At 49.6% G+C, this 22,569-nt stretch overlaps 1 protein-coding gene across 1 annotated transcript; it reads left to right on the top strand.

Moving 5' to 3' along the window:
• The first annotated feature begins 15,984 nt into the window (after positions 1 to 15,984).
• On the top strand, positions 15,985 to 20,089 carry LOC103189513 (photoreceptor ankyrin repeat protein). The gene is made up of 5 exons (XM_007909938.2): positions 15,985 to 16,502; positions 17,392 to 17,521; positions 17,855 to 17,995; positions 18,632 to 19,047; positions 19,598 to 20,089. The coding sequence occupies exons 1-5, from the start codon at positions 16,167 to 16,169 to the stop codon at positions 19,958 to 19,960; spliced, it is 1,386 nt and encodes a 461-aa protein (XP_007908129.2). The 5' UTR covers positions 15,985 to 16,166; the 3' UTR covers positions 19,961 to 20,089.
• Positions 20,090 to 22,569: the final 2,480 nt, after the last annotated feature.

Here is a 22,569-nt window from a genome sequence, read left to right as displayed (position 1 = left end):
CCCTGTTCAGGTGGACGTTAAAGATCTCCTGCGACGATGTCGGGAAAAGAGAAGGGAGTTTTTCTCTCTCCCTGGGCCCTGGCTGACAATCCCCCCCCCAGATAAAATCAGTCAGTTCACGGCTTATGTATTATTTTGGGACAGTGCTGTGTGCAAAACACCTGCCCCGTTTGCCCACAAATAACGCCGAGCTCACACTTGGCTGCGCATTCCACCCAAAAGCACTTTGAGTTGTTTTGACGGTTCTGTCAAACTGCGAGCTTTAATATTTATCTTGTGTCAGCCTGGCGCTCTGGCCTCTGAGTCAGAGGACTGTGCTCCCCTCTCCACGTCAGGGGCTTTGAGCTCATAGTCTAGGCTGACTCTCCAGCTCAGCGCTGGAGGGAGCGAGAGAGAGAACCGCATTGTTGGAGACGCCGTCCTTCGAATGAGACGTTAAACCTCACCCCCACCCCCCCCGACCACCCTTTGGGCCCCGTTCAGGTGGAATTAAAGAGCTATCGGAAAAGAGAAGGGAGTTTTTCTCTCTCTGTATCACCCGCTCCCTGTGTCCTGTCCGACAATCCCCCAGGTAAAATTATTCAGAATTGTTCATTTCAGTTTATGGCTGTTTGTGGGGACGCTGCTGTGCGCAAACTGGCTGCCGTGTTCGCCTACCAAATACACAGTCACTACACTTTACAGTGAAAGGCTGTGAAGCAGTTTGAGACATTTTGATGAGGTGATGAGACACTGCATTGCATGTACGGAAGATTGTCATTGTAATGATGAGAGAATGATAATAATTCTTGCATTTGATATAGCGCCCAATCACGTCTCAAAGCGCTTCAAAGAATATACTGTAAAGTGTAGTGACTGTATGTTTTGTGGGCGGAATGTGGTAGCCAATTGCGCACAGATGTGTCCCACAAACAGTCATGGATTGATTGACCAAATTATTACGTGTTTTTTGAAGGGATTATTACCCCCGCCCGGAAAGTGATCCGACAATCGACTAACAACCGGCTTCCTACTTACTGCCGGTAAATAGAGACGTAAGGAAACTTGCCTAAGGTTTCGCCCCTTCCTGACCCGCCTGGGAATCGAACCCGGGTCCTCTCGCTCGCCCGGCAAGCGCTCTAACCACTGAGCTACAGGACTCCACAAGGAGGGGAAAAGGGAAAGGAATCGAGTCAAATGAACCCCTAATTTTTAGCGGGTTAGAACATGGCCAGAAAATCCTCTGCTTTCACATTCCTTAATGACTTCTCTCTCCACACACACTGTGAGCTGACAGTACAATCGGTGCTCACTCCCCACCCCACCCTCTCTCTCTCTCCCCCACCCCCCCCCCCCACCTCCCCTAGGCTGGTAACTTATTCCACAAGTCTATTTACTTGACCTAATTTTTAACTTATGTTCCCTGGTGTCTGAACTGCGAGGAATTAGCCGTGTCAGCTTTACTGTGGATGGGGAGGGAGAGAGGCCAGAGGGTGTTTCTTTGGAAACTGTTTAAAGGGAATGGAAGAGAGAAGGAAGATAGAAACAGAGAGAGAGAGAGAGAGATATGGACAGACAGATACACACACACATATACACAGTATCAGGACAGACCATGAGACCCTCAGGTGAGAGAGAGCAAGCGAGCGAGGCTGATGTGTTTATACCACAAGCTCTCTCACCACTTACTATTAATGCTTCAGATTTTCTCCCGGAGTCTGTGATAATTGCTATGGGAATAAATGAGTGTATCTGATAGCTCGGGCTGTGCAGTAAATTACAGCAAGTAATCAATACCGAGGCAGATATCTGGCTCTTAATCGCTTAATCATTGCCTCCCCCTCCGGGCAGCCTGGCAAAACACGACCATTTGCTCCTGAATTGATAGCGACGCAAGGAATCTGCTTTTCAGGCCCTCAACAACAAGTACAACTTGCATCTACACAGCGCTCCCCTCACGCAGGATAGCGTCCCAGAGCGCCTGACAGCATCGGAGGTCTCCTGAAGATGGGACGGAGGGGGCAAGACGGAGGGATAGAGAGAGAGAGTGACAGAGTTTCGGGGCGTAGTGGCTGAAAGCAACGCAATCTCAAACTATGTACTGCTTGGTAAACAGTCGTGTGGGGTAAGGAAACCTGCCCAACATTTCGCCCCGCCCGGGAATCAAACCCGGGTCCTCTCGCTTGCGAAGCGAGTGCTCTAACCACTGAGCTCCAGGGATCCACAGATTGATAAGTGATTGACGCCTCCTGATAGATAAAGCAAATATTATGCCTAGTACAGGGGTGGGTGTGTGTGTGTGTGTGTGTGTGGGAGAGAGAGAGCATCTCACATGGCTGTGTTTGGCAGAGAGCTGTGGTGGGTACATTAGATTGGCCTGAGCGTCAGTTTCACTCTATACAAGGCAGGAGCAAAGTTAATGAGTTAACGGTTATTTCCATGACGGTTATTCCTGCTCCACCTTTTTTTTAAACAATATTTGAGATGGAGCCTCCTTTCTCTTTCTCTCTCTCTCTCTCTCTCTCTCATCATGTGTCGGTCTGGCTCAGTCCAGTCAGGGGAGACGGGGGCTTTGATTTCACAGTCTCGGCTGACTCTCCAGTGCAGTGCCGGGGGGAGCCCTGCGTTGTCCTGTAGGGCAGTGGTGAGCGAGCTCATTCCCAAGCGGGAGGACCTGAGTTCGATTCCCGGGCACATTCTCGGAGTAATAATCCCCTTCAAAATAAATAATTAATTAAATAAGTAACGTGGTCACTCAATCCTCGCGGCTGTTTGCGGGGACGCTGCTGTGCGCGATCGGCTGCCAAGTGTCGTCCACAAAATACACAATCGCTGCACTTTACGGTGTATCCTGTGAAGCGCTTTGAGGCCTCTGGTAGATGTGATGAGGCGCTGCATCAAATGGAAGAATTATTATTATTATTACTATTGCCGTCAGAGGTGCTGTCCTTCGGACGGGACGTTAAACCTCGCTCCCCGTCTGTGCCTGTTCAGGTGTCCGTTAAATATACTGCGGCAAAAGAGGAGGGAGTTTTTCTCTCTCTCTCTCTCTCTCTTTCTGTCGTGGAGGGCAATCCCCCCAGTTAAATCGGGCACTCACATCAAGGCTATTTGGGAGACTTTGCTCTGTGGCAGCAAATCATTATATTTTACAGCAAGTGAGATGTGTGGAGGTTTAAGGCTCTTTATTAAATGCAAGGATTATTTTCTCAAACTAATGCTCACTGAGCCATTTTCTATGTAATTTTAGCAAAATATCAGAAACAATATTTGACACAACATAATGCAGAACACAAATCCTTTTTCCAGGACACGGCGTGATTAACGACATCAATAGAACCAGCGAGTTACTTATGGTAAAGATCACCTAGGTGTCAGCCTGGCTCAGTCGCTTCTCAATCTCGCTTCTGAGTCAGACGTCTTATGGGTTCAAGCCCCACGTCGGGATTTTGCGCTCACGTAAAATGGGCTAAAGCTCCAGCGCAGTGTTGGGGGAACGCCTCATTGTCGGATTTGCCATTCTTTAATAATAACGATAATGATCCTCGCCTTTGATACAGCGCCTGAACACATCTCCGTGATCTCTCCGAGCGCCTCACAGACTATTACTGTAAAGCGAATTGACTGGGTGTATTTTGCGGGACAAACGCGGCAGCCAATTCCGCACAGCAGGGTCCCCACTAACAGCCGTGGATTGGGTGACTAGATTATTTTAGGAGGGATTATTACCTCCAAGTCACTCACTTCAAGGCTGTGGCTTGTTTCAACCAAACCGATCTTGTGATCTTCTGAACACCCAGTTGTTTGCCGTTGATTTGATTGTTTCGCTTGTGTTGCTTTCAGCCACTGCCACCCCACGAAACTCTGTCGCACTCTCCTTTTATCCCTCCCCCTCACTACCTTCTTCCCCATCGTCAGGTCACGCCTGAAAACCTTCCTCTGCGACCAGCGCCTACGGACACCTTCCTCCCTCCCTCCCCCCCGGCTCTGGGACTCTCGCCTGCGTGTGTAAATGCAAGTTGTTGTGGTTAAAGTTGCTCATTCTGTCTGTTAATGTCTGGTGTGAAACTATTTAAGTTTGAAGGGCCTGTGGTTCCCAATGTTTACCACATAGTGGCACTCTTCAGGAACCCTGGTTTAACTGTTATAATAACCTTTGTATTTGAGACAGCGCCTTTCACGTCAGGAGCAAACCAAATCCCCATCCCGCTTCCCAACACTCCCCGTAAGGTAGTGGTTAGAGCCCTCGCCTCGCAAGAGAGAGCAGACCCAGGTTCGATTCCCGGGCCGGTCAAGCCAAAACCTTAGGCAAGTTTCCTTCCTCCATATACACGCCACTGTTTCCCGAGCATGAAGTAGGAATCCGGTTGTTATATTAATAAGATAATTAGCCGAATAGCAGATGGCTTTCCGGGGGTAATGATCCCTTCAAAAAATAAATATATAATAATAATTTGGTCACTCAATTGGCTGCCGCGTTTAGTCCACAAAATACACAGTCAATTCGCTTTACAGTGTATCCTGTGAAGCGCTTTGAGACATCTCGAAGACGTAATAAGGCGCTGTGTCAAATGCGAGGATTATTATTATTATTGCGTATAAAGATAAAGTGCCAAGTATTGAATTTTTAATGAATTTAAGAACTTGCTAGACGAAAGAAGACTAAAGTCCATCCAGTTTGCCTTCCACCATCCAGACAGTCGCTTGCACATGTCATGTCCCAAACTATACACTGTCTGCCCCCACCCCCCAGATATTAGTCCCAAACAGAAAACTCTCTCATTTGTTCTTGAAAGAATCAACATTTTCTGATTCCACCGTCTGTCTGTCTCCCGCCCTCGAGAGCCTGTTCTGTTCCATATGTTTACTACTCGCTCCCTGAAGTAGCGTTTCCGCAGATATATATATTGAATTTACTCTGCAGTCGCAGGCCGTGTCCTGTTCAGTACAAGATAAAACAGTTTATCATGGTCTATGTTATGTGGTCCCTTTAGAATCCTCTCTAACCATGTGAAACCTTCACTGCAATTTAGCTAATGGGATACGACAATATCCGTTAATCTGGATCATCTTTCCTCCCAATCCCTTGATATTGTTGTTTTTGGTCGGCCAGGTGTCCCGGCATCCGGAAACCCAACATTGGGATATATTTCTCCAACACAAACTGGACGTTGAAACTTTTGTGTGGGTTTTTCTTAGCATTGGTTGGTGGTGAGTCAAACATTTCCTGGATGATACATAATTCGATGGCTAGGAAATGACAGAGCGAGGGTTATTTTTGGACCAAGAAATTAACCTATAAATAATACAGGCTTTACAAACCTTTCAACAACCCCTTCAACAAGCAACTCAGGAACTTGACCAGAGAGGAAACAGAAGCGTCGAGTTTGAGGGAACTTTATAGGGGAACACGCAAAGTGAGAAAGTGATAGGACATCATTTGTCAGCCCGGCGGTACTCGGCAAGGTAAATAGATCCAATGGGCCGCTAGAATCATCGCATAGAATCTTACGGCACAGAAGGAGGCCATTCGGCCCATCATGCCTGTGCCGGGTCTTCGAAAGAGCCACCAACTAGTCCCAATCGATCCACCAATCGACTTCCTACTTGCTGCTAGATAAACAGTGGTGTGTGTGTGCAGTAATAATAATAATCCTTGCGTTTGATATAGCGCTTTTCACGTCTTCTAGACGTCCCAAAGCGCTTCACAGAATATACTGTAAAGTGAACTGACTGTATAGTAAGGTAACTTGCCTAAGTTTTCACCTTGACCTGCCCAGGAATCAAACCCAGGTCTTCTCTCTTGCGAGGTGAGCGCTCTGACCACTGCACTATGGAACTGAACGTAATCTTGTATGGAAGCTCCCCCTGACGTTGGTATGATAAATTGCCCTCTCAAAGTCAAACTCTTGGCTGGTGAGTAGGTTAGAAACTTGCAGCCAACCTCCCATGTACTAAATAAAGCACCACATCCATTTAAGGCTACAGAGATGCCACGTGGAACCTACATTACTTCAATAAAACCTCCTCCCCACAGGTTCCCGTTACTAATCAGTACCAGAGAAGTTTATCCTTTACTCCTTCCTCCCGTCTTTAATTCCTCTCACACGCCAAACAGTAATCTCCAGTGGCTCGCCACAGCCTCCCGTCTTTGATCAATACACACCTCCATGACATATAATAATAATAATAATCTTTGCATTTGACACAACGCCTCATCACGTCTTCGAGACTTCTCAAAGCGCTTCACAGGATACACTGTAAAGTGAAATGACTATACTTTGTGGGCGAAATGCGGGAGCCAATTGCGCACAGCAGCGTCCCCACCAACAGCCGCGGATTGAGCGACCAGATTATTTCTTTTTGAAGGGCTTATTACCCCTGAAAAGCGATCCACCAATTGACTAACAAGAGGGTTCCTACTTACTGCTGGGTATACAGAGGCGTGTGTGTGTGTGTGGGGGGGGGGGAGTAAAGAAACTTGGCTGAGGTTTCGCCCTGACCTGCCCCGCCCGGGTCCTCTCGCTTGCGAGGCGAGGGCTCTAACCCCTGAGCTACAGGGACTCCAAAGAGAAGCCTCTTGTGTTGCCAATCCCATCAGTGTCACGGAACGGACCGGAGCACAAAGCCCCTATTGTGCTTCAGGTGCGATAATCAAAACCAGGAGAAGAGAGAGAGAGAGAGAGAGAGAGACTGCCAACAGTTCTTATTTTCAAACCTTTTCACCGCTCAGCCCCGGAGCTCGTGGTTAGAGCGGTCTCGCTGGGTTTTCAATTCCAGATTTCCAGCGTCTGCAGCACTTTGCCATCAAAATCCACAGCAGTTTCAGTAAAATTGATCTGTAAGGTGCTAGTCTGGCTCAGTGGGTAGCACTCTCACCTCCGAGGCCGAAGGTTATGGGGTTCAAGTCCCCACGTGTGTGCTCACAGTCACACCCGACTCCTGGACTTGAGCGCCACCTAGTGTCCACGTTCTTACGTTTACATTGGACGCCTTTACGGTTGAGCGCAATAAATGGTTATTCAGTGATAACCGCAAAAAAAAACGTCGATTTGTTTTTGAAAACCGAATCCCAAGAGGGTTTGTCGAAGAGAATCCAATTTGAGTCTCCAAACGGCAAGGGTTCGAGAGGAGAAATGGTGAAAGACACAAGATCGGGGTCTGATACCATCACCTCCACAACGTCCAACTACCTGACTATCCGCCCCTCCCATCGCAGCATCGAGCTACCGTTTAAACAAGTCCCAGTGTCCTGACCTCAACTCCCCCCTCCTCCCCCCTCCCACCAACACCCCTGTTCCTGTCGTTAATTACTCTCTGGATACAGAAACGCTTCCTGATCTCTGATCTGAAATTGACCCTCACGTACCCGGAAAAAAACTGATCTGTCATCGACTGTCAACCGTGTGTGTGTGTGTGTGGAGTAAGGAAACTTGCCTAAGGTTTCTCCCTGATCCGGCTGGGAATCCACCCTTGTCTCTCGCTTGCGAGGCGAGGGCTGCCAAGCTACAGGGCCTCCACTTAATCTGTTAATCGGCCGGTTTCCGGCTAACCCGCCTGCGAACCAAGCAAGCGGAGAAGGAATTCTTACCTCCTGAGCCCGGGAATAAGCATTCCACCTCCACACAGGCTTCCCGGGGTTCTTCGGGAATGTTGGGGGGCTCTCCGGCCTGCGCCCCGTCCCGGCTGGCGTTCCCGAGGCCCTCCAGGTCCGGCCCAACCTCGCACGGATCCGATAACTGTGGGAACAAAGAAACTGCAATCATTACACTGTCATCCCCGGGTTGTGAAGCTATTAACGACTTGTTCTTTTTTGAGTTCACTCAGATCTTCCTCTGGCAAACAACACAATCAACATGATTCACAATCATACTGCACCTTTCACATCAGGAGGACTTCTCAGAAAAGTGTAGTGACCATGTGTTTTGTGGGTAAACGTGTGCGTGTGGGGAGTAAGGAAACTTGCCTAAGGTTTCGCCCGGTCCCGACCCTCCCGGGAATCAAACCCGGGACCTCTCGCTTACGAGGCGAGTGCTCTAACCACTAAGAAGGTTAGGATGGGGGAGGGAGGGAGCAGGGATGCAATAAGGAAAAGGAGAGGCAAAGGATAAACTTGTTTGCCAATAACTGTCGGCAGGTTACAAGTGAAATGTTACGGGCTGGAACTCGCTGCCTGAAAGGCTGGTGGTGGAAGCAGATTTGATAGTAGGTTTCAAAAGGGAATTGGATATTGACTTGAAAAGGAACAATGTGCAGAGCTTTGGGGTAACAGTGGGATTAGTTGGGGTTAGAGCGGGGGAGTGAGTGGTACTAGTTGTAAGAGCGGGGGAGTGAGTGGGACTAGTTGGGGTAAGAGTGGGGGAGTAGCGGGACTAGTTGGTGGCTCTTTCAAAGAGCCAGCAAAGGCCCAATGGGCCGGATGGCCTCCTTCTGTGCTGTAGGATGCTGTGGTTCTATGATTATCCTGTTCTCAAACACTACCTTTTAAGTCAGAATCTGAAGCAGGAACCATTTTCCTGGCAGCGAGGCCTGACTGCAGAGAGGATCAGGCTTGATGTTTATTTGACAGGAGCTCAATAACAGAACGTCACTCCCTGTTAGTGAGAGCGGATGATTGGTGCCAGCCCACGTCACCCACCCTACCTTTAGCTCCACCGTTTTAGACCCACAGCAACTTGCACAACGACAACAACCAGTCCTGCTTGCCTCCCAAGCGAGAGGACGTGGGTTCGCTCCCCACTGGAGCTCTCTAATCTCTAATCTAACCCCATTCCCAGCTCTCTCCCCCCCCCATCGTGCGTGTGCTGGGGCTCGCTTCCCCACTGGAGCTCTCGACTCTAATCCCATTCCCTGCTCTCTCTCTCTTGCTGAAGAAATGACCAAATTCCTTTTAAATTCTCTTATAGTTTCGCTGTCAATGGCTGGGAAGACATTCCACATCTCACAGCCTCTCCTACTGACAACCTTGTCTCCTGACCTCTCGCTCCCTCTCTTCTCTGCCTCAAACTCAGTGTTAACCCAGTCCTCCCCAGAGTCCATACAGCAGCTAGGAATTTCCAATGGGGAAGTGTCCGGAGGGTATGGGGGGAGGTAAATAACAAGGGAATATTTGCTGCTTTTGGAGGGCGGCGGAGGGTGGGGGGAGACTGGGGAGAATTGCAAGTGCGACAATTTAAACCAAGCTCCTTGTCTGTGTGTGTGAGGTATGTGTATGTGAGGGTGGGCTCAACACAGAGTTTCTCAAGCTCATCTTTGCCCTCTCCCCCCCCCCCACCCCAAGACGAGACATTAAATTGTTTAGTATTTGTTAAACCATTCGCTTGGCAAGACAGACGACCTGAGTTCGATTCCCGGGTGGGTCAGGGCGAGACCTTAGGCAAGTTTCCTTACCCCACACATGCACTCACAGACACGCCTCTGTTTACCTGGCTGTAAGTAGGAACCCGGTTGTTAGTCGATTGGCGGATCACTTTACAGGTGTTAATAATCCATTCAAAAAAATAAATAATTCGGTCACTCAATCCACCACTGTTTGTGGGGACGTCGCTGGGCACAATTGGCTGCCCCGTTTTGCCCACAAAAATACACAGTCGCTGCATTTTACAGTATGTCCTGTGAAGCGCTTTGAGACGACAACAGCGACAACTTGCATTTATATAGCGCCCTTCACCTGGGGCTTCCCAGGAGCGTCCCAGAGAGCGTTGACGAGACGTCTCACCGATGTCAAATGCAAGGATTATTATTATTATCATCATTATTATTATATGCACTCGGCCACTTACCCACTGTTGGGAGGGGAGAGCGAAGGAGCTGAGGATGTCAGCCATGGCTCCCAACATCTGCTCTGATCTGCCGGCGTTCCGCTTGGGAGCTTTCATCGGCACGGCGGCGTAGGTGGCTGTCCTTCCCGGGAATCCCTCCTCTCCCTTCTCCGGGAGCTTTCCCTCTTTTACGGCTAATGTCCCGGCACTCGTCGCCCTGAAATTCCGCCCAGCGATTCCAGATTGAAACGCGGAATTTGACGGGGGTTCGGGATGGTTCTGGGAATGAGAACGTCCGGTGAGAGTCGGCTAAAAACGTCCCTAATTCCCTGCTCCCAGTCTCTGCCTCTGTGTGTGTGTGTGTGAGCAACTCTGAGGTTGAGAGAGACCATATGTTTTGAGTCATTTACCATAAAATACAGTGTATGAGCCGCTCATGAGGGATAAGCTGCCAAACAACAGTGTGAATCGCTTTACATTCAAGGATTATTATTATTATTATCGTTATTATTGTTGTTATCCTCGCCCGGCTCCATTGGCTCCCAATTCCCCCAGTGGATTGAATTCAACATCCTCGTCCTCACCTGTAAATCACTGCAGGGTCTATTCCCCACCGTACCTGCGGAGTTCTGTAGCGTAGTGGTTAGAGAACTCGTCTTTGAGATGTTTCAACGACACATAAGGCGCTATATCAAACGTGAGGATTATTACCATCGGGAGAGAGAGGATGGAATTACCAACAAACACAAGGACTCCTACTCATTGCCGCTGATTAGTGGAATATTACAGTAAATTTCCCTGACTTTCACTCATCCCCTTCGCCTCCGCCCTCCTCCCACACACACACACACACACATCCCTCCCAGCTTGATTGGAAGGATCCACCCTCTCTCTCTCCCTGACTCCCAGGCCTTTCTCCCTAAATAAAAACTCACTCTAAAACCTCATGGTTGAGGCAATGCAATAAGAATTTATAAATAAAACAAAATACCGTTCACACTCTGATGCTCCGACCCCAAATCATCTGCGTTTCTTCAGTGTTTCCATTCCTTAGACTTACCGTCTGATTCAGAAATAATAACATAATAATAACCCGTGGATTTAACGCAGTGCCTTCTCACGTCTTTGAGACGTCTCAAAGCGCTTCACAGGATACACTGTAAAGTGAAAGCTTGGCCAGACAGCGCTCTCTCTCTCAATGGCTAAGCTATGTGTGGGTTTAGCTGGTTAGACTCCATCAGTTACCCCAACGCACACCCAAAAGCCTTGACTCTCGCCAACCTGTGCCTAATACTCTCCGGAATTAGATAAACAGGAGACGTCCCTCCAGGGAGAGAGAGAGAGAGAGAGCGCATTCCATCCCAACAATCTTATCTCTGGGATTCCCATGTGAAATGTAGGTGGGATGTGGGGAATTCTCAGTTTGGTTTGGAGATTCTTAAGCAACGATGACGGGTTTCCGGGTGTGTCAGACACGCTAATGACCCCCAAAATATCTCTTCCTCACAATTTTTCTCCCACTCTCTCCCTCTATCTCCATTTTCCCCCCTCGCTCCCTCTCTTGTCCCCTTTTCTCTCTCTCTCTCTCTCACTTCCTTTCTCCCGTCCCATTTCTTTCTCCTTCTCTCTTATTCAATCCCTCTCCCAACTTCCCTCCTCGCTGTCCTCCCTTTTTCTCTCTCCCCGCTCTCTCTCTCTCTCTCTCTCTTACTCCAAGAGAAATTGAGAGAGTAAGGGAAAGAATGAAGAAGAATCATGAGAGAGAGAGAGAGGGAGAGCCAGGCCCCCCCCCTCCCTCACATCTGGAACCAATTAAGTGACATTCGATTCCCCCCATTTCACACGGGAGCGAGCCAGACATTGCTGCAGCTCCGCCCTGCACAGCTCCTCCAAGTTTAACTCTTCAAACTTCCTGGAACTCTGCAACTTATTAATAATAATCATAATCCTTGCATTTGATATAGTGCCTCATCTTCCGGACGTCTCAAAGCGCTTCACAGGACGTAGTCTTTGTAAATTTTTACTTATATAAAGTCAATCCACTTTACGGTGTACATTCCTGTGAAGCGCTTTGAGACGTCTCGAAGATGAGGCACTGTCGCGAATTCAAGGGTCATTATTATTATAATTATGTCATTTTTGCTGGTCAAATGTGTGAGAGGCCGTGTATTTTTTAGGTGAAACGCGGCAGCCAATTGCGCACAGCAGTGTCCCACAAACAGTCATGGATTGAGTGACCAAATTATTTTTTTTAAGGGATTAATAACCTCCGGAAAAGCGAACTGACTTAACAACTTGGATTCCTACTTACTGCTAGATAAACAACAGTCTGTTCGTGGGACGTCACTCTCTACAAAAAAATTATTATTATTAATTATCTTCATAATCATTCAATTTATGACTGTTTGTGGGACGCTGCTGGAATAATAAATAAATAGTAATCCTGGCATTTCATACAGCGCCTGTTCACGTCTTCGAGACGTCTCAAAGCACTTCACAGGATACACTGTAAAGTGAATTGACGGTATATATTTTGTGGGCATTCGCACGGCAGCCATTGCGCCCAGCAGTGTCCCCACAAACAGCCGTGGATTGAAGGGACCAATTTTATTATTGTTTTTTTTCCTGCGGTATTATTATCGGGCGTGCATATGCGTGTGCGTGTTAGGAAACTTGCCCAAGGTTTAGCCGCTGGTTGGGAATCGAACCCGGGTCCTCTCGCTTGCGAGGCGAGTGCTCTAACCCCTGAGCTGCAGGGTCTCCACAATTGGCAATGGCTGTCGCGTTTCACCCACCACTACCTGTTGCAGTGCAGTCTGTGAAGCGCTTTGAGACGTCGTATTGTGAGTACGTCCACTTCTCACTGTTCGTCTCTTCCCTATAACTGAGGCTGTGGTGCCACCAGCTGGATCAACGTGCACCATCATCTGCCTTTTCCACCGTCGTAGACTGTCTGAGTTCCATGTTCCGTACCCTGAACAGCTACATATAGAGAGAGATGGTGTGGGGGTGGTGGGGTGGGGGGGGTGGGTGGGTGGGGAGAGATGTGTGGGTGGGGGGGGGGTGGGAGACGGGGGGGGGGTGGAAGAACATGGACTGAATCAGCTCAGGATGTGAGTCACTGCTTAGTGTCGGGGTTAGATCCTTTATCCTGGAGTCAGCTCCATGTGGAATTCTCAGATAAGGAAATTCCTGGTTTCGAACAAGTCTTAATCAGCTCGGCTCAGTCGCTGTGACGATGGCTTGTTCTGCCCAGATTTGATTATGAAACCATTGTCTGTCCGTGCAGTGCTGGGGGGTCGAGGGGCGGGGGTGGGATCGGGGAGGGGGGGTCGGGGAGGAGTGGAAAGGGGGGGAATTGGGGGAAATGAGGGTTGGGGGGGAAACGCTGCATTGTCGGACACTCCGTCCTTCGGCTGAGATCTGTAACCCAGGTTCGGTTTGTGTCCTGTTTGGGAGAACCCTGAACCCTAACAAGAACCGATCTTCTGATCCTGTGACCTTTACTCACTGGAACTCCATCCCGCGGACCCTCGGCCCCGCTCCACCCCTCGCCACCGTCAAGACCTTCTTATTCGACCGCGCCTTCGGACACCCTCCTTCACCTCCCCCCCCACTCCACACCCACCCTCCCCGCTCCGCCCTCCACCTCCTCCTGATCCCAACCCCCCGCTCAGGTCCAAATCCCTGACCGCCCAGCGCCTTAGGACGCCCTCCGGACGTGGTGTTGTTGTTTCAGGGATCTTCCTTCTGCCCCCCCCCCCCCCCCCAGCTTGGTTGCTGAGGCAGGATGGTTGAGCGCATTGGCTCGTTCCCCCCCTGGGCTCCGTGTAAATGTGGAATATATCTGCCCACCATCAGAAGATGTTACTAACACAGCAGTGGCCTCTGGAGGGATTGTCCGGAACCACATGGAAATTTGATGTTAAATTCACTAAGTATATTATGGAAGTTGAAATGTCAACCCCAGTTCCCCTTCTATTTCCCCTCCACCCCCCCCCAGCCCCCATCCAACCGTCCCACTCCAACACCCTCTCCCCCCACCACTCCCCCCCTCAATCCACCTGACCCCACGTACTCGTTACCAAGGTTGGATTCTATTCAAAGAGAAGGGAATCTCTCCCAGTTTCCTGTCTGACAATCCCATCAGATGAAATTGGATTGTTGGACCTCACGGCTGTTTGTGGGACGTCACTGTGTGCGAATTGTCTGCCACATTTCACCACCAAAATACAGAGACTGCGCTTTACAGTCAAATCCCGGGAAGCACTTCATATTTAAGAGTAAAATTAACGCAGTGTTATGAGAGGGCAAAACTCTCTTTCTCTCTCGCTCTCTCCACACCCTCCTCCCCACTCGGGAAAAGATCTTTATGAAGGAGCTAATCCTTCCTCAAGTCGTTGATGGGATCAGAGGTCTGAGGGAGCCAGGGAGGGAGGGAGGGATATTTTTAAGTCGTGCTTTGCCTTAGGTGGTCACAGTCTCGAGGTCGAACAGGGATATTACGAGATTCGCATCACCTGAGCTCCTGATGAGGCAGCGACGGATCAATCGGACTCCACCCCGGGAGCTGTGCCTGACACGGCGACGGGATGGAAGGGTTGAGCTGGCCGTTAGCTCCTCTACAGACAAGGTTCTTTTACCGAGTGACCAGAGGAGTCGTTGATAAGCGGTTTGCGACGGCCCCCCCCAAACAACCGGGGAAATGAGCGACTAATTTTATCTGGGGGGGAGAGGGAGTGGGGGGGACCGACTCTGTCACTGTCAAGCACTCCGGGACTCTACCCCGCATGAAGGGTGCTATATAAATCCAACTTGTTGTTGTTGACACTGGAGAGAGAGAGACAGACAAACTCCCTTCTCTTTTCCCAGTGTAGTGACTGTGCATATTGTAGGTGAAGGGCTTAAAGAGGAGAGGAGAGGCAATGGGTAAGTTTTGTCTATTGATGTGACCAATAAAACTATTACTTAGCCCCCCCACTCCCCCACCCCCACCCCCAGGCCACTCCAACACAGAAGTTTTTTTTAAGAAGAGAATGTGAGTTTCCTCTAAAAGTCTGCGGAAATCTGTCCAATTCAGACACATGCTATTTGAGCGCAGAGCAGAACCGTTTCCTGTTTGTATGAAACAAAACTTCCTGACACGAGAGAGAGAGTGTGTGGGGAGGGAAAAAGAGAGGGGGAGAGCGGGGGTGTGGGTGGGCCGAGAGTCGGGGAGAGGGGGTAGAAAGGAATTTCAACAAAATTCCTTTGGTCAAGTTCAGAGTCTAGATTTCCCCCCCTCCACGATTATCAATCAGGTTTTTTCAATAATAATAATAATCCTTGCATTTGATTCAGGGTCTTATCACTGAGACGTCTCAAAGCGCTTCACAGACTATGTTGTAAAAGTGTAGTGACTGTGTATTTTGTGGGTATTAGTCGGAGGCACTATCCATTGGATGAGGCGTTAAACCGAACTCCCGGCTGTGCCCAGTTCAGGTGGATAATAATAATAATAATAATTAGTTTCCTACAAACAGTCGTGGATCTAGTGACCAATTATTCTTAATAATAATCTTTGGATTCGATACAGCGCCTCATCACGTCCTTGAGACGTCTCAAAGCGCTTCACGGAATATACTGTAAAGCGGAGTGACTGTATATTTTGTAGGTGAAACGCAGCAGCCAATCTCGCCCAGCGGCGTCCCCACAAACAGCCGTGGATCGAGTGACCACATTATCATTCATTATTTTAATTTTTTTGGAAGGGATTATTACCAGATGGTAAAGGCATCCGCCAATCGACTAACAGCCGGGTTCCTGACAGACAGGTCAGACTCCGCCACTGTTCTTCAGACGCTACCGGTCGTGAATTGCACTATATTAGTTATTCCTACTTAATGACCTCTCTCTGGCTGTACTTTGGCAGCGGAGACCTAGCCAGGCCAATGCCATGTAATCAGGTTACCAGGGGTGGCTGTGGTTGAGAAAACCATTACGCAGTAATCGGGCTGAAGAGGGAAGAAGCTCTCTAGATTACCAGTTAATTCCGACAGCAACTCCATTTAGTTTCACTTTTCCTTTGAGCCATCACACGAGGACCTGCACTGTCTCTCTCGTGGTCACCAGCCCCGTCCAGCCGCTCGCAGACGGACAGACACGGAGACAGGGAGACAGACACACAGAGAGACAGGGAGACGGATAGTCAGACAGGGAGACGGACAGTCAGACAGACATACAGGGAGGCAGACAGACAGACAGACAGACAGACAGGAAGATAGGGAGAACGACAGATAGAGTGGCCAGTGTAAGCCCCATCACTATGGGCTCAATGTGACGATGGGGCTCTATAACTGTTCCTTGTCTCCTGGCGTTCCCACCGTGAGGAAGAGGAGCAAGCGAGGCCGGTGGGGAAAGGGGAGGGGGTCCGACAGTCTGGCCTGAATGACAGAGGAGACGCCCACGTGGGGTCAGCGGGGGGAGAAAGCCAGAGCTGGGCTCCCAGGCCCGGTCTGTCCTCACTGCCCCGCCCTGGGCTGTGCCGAGGAGTCGGACGACATTCCGAGCTGCTCTGGTGATCCCGATGAAGTCTCGGAGACCGTCAGCAACCTGTCTGAGGACTTGGACTTTCCTGATTACGAACGCTCGGAATCGTCGATCCCGTCGGACAGTCGGACGCTGTACGCGCTGTGTGTGGGGAACGCCAGCAGAGAGCTCCGGGACAGGCTGGTCTGTGGGGTGAGCGAGCAGGAGGTCAAGGAGTTGGACAGCAATGGGAGGGTAAGGAACTCGCAAGGTCCCACCTCATCAGCCTACCATTCTTCTCAGTGTGTGTGTGTCTCAGCCCGGCTCAGTGTGTGTGTGTGTCTCAGCCCGGCTCAGTGTGTGTGTGTGTCTCAGCCCGGCTCAGTGTGTGTGTGTGTGTGTGTGTGTGTGTGTGTCTCAGCCCGGCTCAGTGTGTGTGTGTCTCAGCCCGGCTCAGTGTGTGTGTGTGTGTGTGTGTGTGTCTCAGCCTGGCTCAGTATGTGTGTGTGTGTGTGTGTGTCTCAGCCCGGCTCAGTGTGTGTGTGTGTGTGTGTGTGTGTCTCAGCCTGGCTCAGTATGTGTGTGTGTGTGTGTGTGTTTCAGCCCGGCTCAGTGTGTGTGTGTGTGTGTGTGTGTGTGTGTCTCAGCCCGGCTCAGTGTGTGTGTGTGTGTGTCAGCCCGGCTCAGTGTGTGTGTGTGTCTCAGCCCGGCTCAGTGTGTGTGTGTGTGTGTGTCTCAGCCCGGCTCAGTGTGTGTGTGTGTGTGTGTGTCTCAGCCCGGCTCAGTGTGTGTGTGTGTGTGTCAGCCCGGCTCAGTGTGTGTGTGTCTCAGCCCGGCTCAGTGTGTGTGTGTGTGTGTGTGTGTGTGTCAGCCCGGCTCAGTGTGTGTGTGTGTCTCAGCCCGGCTCAGTGTGTGTGTGTCTCAGCCCGTGCACAATTGGGCTGCTGCGTTTGAACCACAAAACGCACAGTCAGTACACTTTACATGGTATCCTGTGAAGTGCTTTGAGATGTCTCGAAGATGTGATGAGGTACTGTATGAAATGCAAGGATTATTATCGTTATTATTATTGATATTATTATTATTATTATATAAATGTGTGTTGTTGCTGTTGATTCGCTGAACGTGTTTTATTGTGTAACAGAACGGGCTGATGATCAGCTGCTACGAGGGGTTTGTGGACATTGTAAACACATTGGACAAATGCCCAGGAATAGACATCAACCACCAGGACCACGATGGCAACACAGCCCTAATGATAGCAGCTCAGGCGGGTCAGTGCAACCTACACATAATAATAAATAATAATAGTAATAATAATAGCAATAGTAATAATAATAGTAATAACAATAATATTGCATTTGATACAGCGCCTTATCATGTCATTGAGACGTCTCAAAGCGCTTCACAGGATACACTGTCAAGTGTAGTGACTGTTTATATTTTGTGGCGAAACTCGGCAGCCACGGCAACATCCCACAATCATTTGCGGATTGAGTCACCGAATGATTATTTATTATTTATTCGATTTTTCAAGGGATTATGACCCCTTGAAAGAGATCCTCAGTGACTGCCATCAGATTGTCTCCCTTCCTCTTGTCTCCCAGGTCATGCCACCATCGTCAGTCACCTCCTGAACTACTACAGTGGGGCAGAGTTGGAGATGAGAGATGGGCGAGGATTCACTGCTTTAATGAAGGCAGCCATACAGGGCAGAGCAGAGTGTGTCGCGGCACTGATAATGGCAGGTTAGTCAGGGCTTCCTTCAACGCGGAGCCAGTGTGGATCCGTTAGTGTAGTGATTAGAGCCCTCGCTTCGCGGGTTCGATTGGATCAATAATTCTAACTGTAAGGTCTACTTTTTTAAACCGGGAAGTTGATAGACTGTTCACCGGGTTTGTCAGGCCACTTTTGTATCGTTATTATTATTTATTATGTATTATTACATTATCATTACATTAGTAGTGTTACAATCATTATTATATTATTCTTATAATCCTTGTATTATGTGAAGCGCCCTATCGCTTGATTGAGACGTCTCGAAGCGCTTCACAGAATATACCATAAAGTGTAGTGACCTGTGTATTTAGTGGGAGATGGAGTGTGCAGATGTTTTTCTTATATATTATTGATTAATTAAGTAATGCGTCAATCGACTAACAAGCAGGTTCCTACTTCCTGCTGGTAAACAAGAGGAGTGCGTGTGCGTGGAGGAAGGAAACCCGCCTGCCTCCCGCCCTGACATGCCTGGGACCTGGGACTTGCTCCCGGGGCTTCTCGCTCGCTTACCTGACCTGCGAGGCCAAGGCTCTAACCGCTAAACTCCAGGGTCTCTGTGTCGCTATTGCGCCCCCTTTTTTGACGACTGATTGGCCAATATCTAGGAGCGGACGTGGAGGCTGTGGACGTGTATCGGGGAAAGACGGCTCGGGAGTGGGCGCTGTTGACCGGCCGGTACGAGACTTCCTTGCGGATTAAACGGCTTCTCCAGCGTCCCTGCCCTGACCAGCTGATGGACACCTATGTCCCCGAGTGGCCAGAGCTGAAGGAAATGGTGGCCATCAGGAGCCGGAGAGAGAAGATCTTACAGCGTCTCTGCTCGTTTTTCACCCTGAAGTTCCCCTGTGGCCCCGAGGACAACGGGGCGATGGACCAGCTGGTCAGGATGACCACTAGCCTGGCCAGCCCCTTCCTCACCACAGGCTGTTGCACGGTATCTCCAGGGACCCCCCCACAGGTCGGGAAGAGATGCCAAGCTGTGCCGGATATCCTCCTCAACACCTCCTCGCTTCACACGGCAGTAAGTGGTTTACCCGCTTGTTAGTCGATTGGCACCTCCCTATCTCAAGTCTAAGGTTACACCCGTGTACCCCCATCACACCAGCCCTCGCCAGGCTCCACAGGGTCCCTACCACACACACACTAAACTCCAACCCCAATGCCCCAATCACACCAGCCCTCGCCAGCCTCCAAATCCCTTCACGCCCTGGCACCTTCCTCCCTCTCCGACCTGCTTACTCCCCAACCCACTACCCGCTGCCTCCGCTCGGCCGGCTCCGGCCTCCTGCTCGTCCCCTCATGCCCTCCGTTCCATCATCGAAAGCCGCGCTTTCAGCCACTGCGCCCCGAAACTCTGGAATTCTCTCTCTCTCTATCCCTCCCTCCGCCTCGCCCCCTCCTTCCCCATCTTCAGTTCGCGCCTGAAGACTTTACTCTTTGACCTCTGCTGTGCCTACGGTCACCTCCTCGCACCCCCCACCCACCCCCTCCCCCCCGGCTCGGGGTCATGCTCCCTCACTCTGGGAAGCTACGCTGTGTAAATGCAATTTGTTGCTGCTGTTGTTTCCCAGAAGGATGGGAAGGTGGAGTGGGAAGAAAAGGAACCATTGAACGGGGGCATCTCTCACTGCGAATCGGAGAAGATCATCGGGACGGAGACCGGCGCGGGGGAGAGGAGGGCGAGTGCGTGGTCCGCCCAGCCCCGTGGGGTGACCAGCTTCCCCTCCAGCAGGACAAAGCAGAGAAACAGCATAGTTCCGACCGACTGCGTCCCCCAAATCTTCCTGGTCAAGGCTTCTCCGCCCACGTGCCGGAGAGAGAAGGAGAAGCGACAAAGGAAAACAAAGAACCGGCAGCTCCTCCAGCTCCCCAAGTGGAAATATAAGGAGCTGAAGGAGGAGAAGAAGAAGGCGGAGGCTCTGAGGAAGAAATGAGAGAGAAAGAGAAGGAGAGAAAAGAGAGGAAAGGGAAATGAGCGTCTCGTCTGGCCTCGAAGGGAGAGGAATTTGCAACGTTTAAATAATAACAATAATAATAATAATCCTTGCGCTTGATATAGCGCCTTATCACATCGTTGAGACGGCTCACAGAAATATACTGTAAAAGTGTAGGGACTGTGTGTTTTGTGACTTGGTTAAAAAAGAAGGTGCCTCAATCATGGACCTAATCTGGACTCCAATCAGGACTTAGGTTTGGAGATCCAGCGCCAAGTGCTAATGGGGACTATCCGCTGGCTAATGATTGAGCAGCAGCACAAAGCTGGGGGCTTTGGGAGAGTTGTTTGTTGTTTGTTTGTTCTGTGACCAGTTTATATCTGGGGGATTGTTGGCCAAGACCCAGGGAGAGAGAGGGGGGGGGGGGAACTCCCTTCTCTTTTCCAATAGCTCTGTGGAGATCTTTAACGTCCACCTGAACAGAGCACAGGTGAGGTTTAACATCTGGTGTGAAGGATGGCACATCACATAAGCAGCGCATTCCCCACCCCCCCACAAATTTCTGACTTGGGGCTTGAACCCACAACCAGACCCCAGTACTGTTTACCGGCAGTAAGTAGGACCCGGTGGTTAGTCGATTGGCAGATCGCTTCCTGGGGTTAATAATCCCTTCAAACAAAAACAGCCACAAACAATGTGGCCACTCAATCCACGGCTGTTTGTGGGACGATGCTGTGTGCAATGGGTTGGAGGCTTTGTTAGGTAGAACCAGAAGCAGATCAATGGGATTATTGGAGAGGATTGGACTCCGAGCACATTTGTGGGTGGGAAGTGGTCAGATCATCTGTTTACTGTCAACACACAACATGTTCAGCCCGGCTCATAGGGTAGAAGTCTGCTCTCTGAGGCAGAGGCTTTGTGGGTTCAAGCCCCAAGTCAAGACTTTGAACTCATACAGTCCAGGATGACATTGATATTAACAGGGACACCTTTATATAAGCCCGATATTAACAATGAGCAACTCTAGATACTCTGATGTTAACAGTGACATCTCTCTATAGTCAGATGTATGCATGGATTTCTCAGCTTGGTTTGCATGGTGATGGTTCCCACATGTGTCAAACTCCCGGCTGCCAAAGACAAATTGCCCGTTCCACCAGAAGGCAATCTGTTTGGCTGTTGCCATGTCCACATCATATGGTTAATCAGTGTACATAATAAACAACTGTGGGTGGGTTTGAATAAACAGTTTGGTTTCCCGTGTTAAAAATAGTCTTTCCTTCATTAATGTAGAACAGAAATATGCCAGTAGCTCTCTCTGTGTGAGGTGGAACTCAGTACGAGATCAGAGACAGTACCTCATGTTAGACATCAATCTGTGTCTATGTCACAGCCCCACCACCACGGCACTTAGATATGCAATCACTGGCGCCTCTAAACCTCCCTTCTTCCCCTTTTCTCTTTCATTTCCCCCTCTTAGATATCACATATAAAGCATGTGATGAACTGAGTGTTGTGTTTGCAATCTCTAAATCTAACAGGGGAATGGGGTTAGAGTAGAGAGAGCTCCAGTGGGGGAGCGAAGCCATCACAGACACGATGGGGCCTTTCTGAGTTGTAAGCTTTCTTAGATTCTGTGTATGGATTGGAGGATAAATTTTATTGTTAAAAATTGTTTTTGCTGATACCTGACCTGGGAGTGTGGATGGATCTTCACAGCTGCTGCTCAAATGGGTCCCAGTGTCCTCGGCTCAACAGCCTCCACCCCTCCTCTCCCCCTGACAAACCTGTTCTAGCGGTTAATTACCCTCTAGGTAAAGAAATACTACCTGGTGTCTGTCCTGAAATTACCCCTGTGTGCCTCTAAACCCCACGTCCTCATGTTCTGCTGTCATGTTGCATTATATTTCAATCGAATTTACAATATTAAATTGAGGTACATTGAGGTACCCTCTGAGATGACTTGTTCTCAAGATTGAAGTGACCTCCAGTTTGTCTAAACCTTACAGTTATTCTAACTCATTCCTCGAAAACCAGGCATCAGCCTCGTGGCCTAAACCTCAAGGGGTTAACTCAACTGTCGGCTGTCCGGGGAGAGGGGGAAATGAAAGAGAAAGGGGGAAGAAGGGAGGTTTAGAGGCGCCAGTGATTGCATTGTTCGCAAGCAAGAAGGCCTGGGTTCGATTCTCTGTCAGCAAGAAACCTTAGGCAAGTTTCCTTACTCCACACACACACACAACACACGCCGCTGTTTACAGTAAGTAGGAACCCAGTTATTAGTCAATTGGCAGATCGCTTTCCGGGCGAAATAATCCCTCCAAAATAAAGAAGAAGTTGGGTCACTCAATCCGCAACTGTTTGTGGGGACACTGCTGTGTGCAATTGGCTGCCGCGTTTCGCCCACAAAACACACAGTCATTCCACTTTACAGTATATTCTGTGAAGAGCTTTGAGACGTTCCAATGACGTGGTAAAGGTACTGTATCAAATGCCAGGATCATTACTGTTCAGGGATTAAGAGTGAAAGTATGAAACCAAACCTCTGGTTATAATAATAATAATAACAATAATAATCCTGGATTTGATACAGAGCCTTATCACGCCTTCGA

The sequence above is a fragment of the Callorhinchus milii genome, unplaced genomic scaffold (assembly GCF_018977255.1).
Source record: "Callorhinchus milii isolate IMCB2004 unplaced genomic scaffold, IMCB_Cmil_1.0 Scaffold27, whole genome shotgun sequence".
In the NCBI taxonomy this organism is placed as follows: Eukaryota; Metazoa; Chordata; class Chondrichthyes; order Chimaeriformes; family Callorhinchidae; genus Callorhinchus; species Callorhinchus milii.
Note: the sequence above shows the minus strand (reverse complement) of the source record. Positions and strands in the feature narration are given on the sequence as shown.

Bases quoted from the DNA above. Each gene is read 5' to 3' on its own strand.
- LOC103189513 (XM_007909938.2), top strand. From the start codon at position 16,167: ATGACAGAGGAGACGCCCACGTGGGGTCAGCGGGGGGAGAAAGCCAGA. The intron at 17,996-18,631 runs GTTAGTCAGGGC...GCCAATATCTAG, and splicing joins CGCGGCACTGATAATGGCAG to GAGCGGACGTGGAGGCTGTG. The intron at 19,048-19,597 runs GTAAGTGGTTTA...GTTGTTTCCCAG, and splicing joins CCTCCTCGCTTCACACGGCA to AAGGATGGGAAGGTGGAGTG.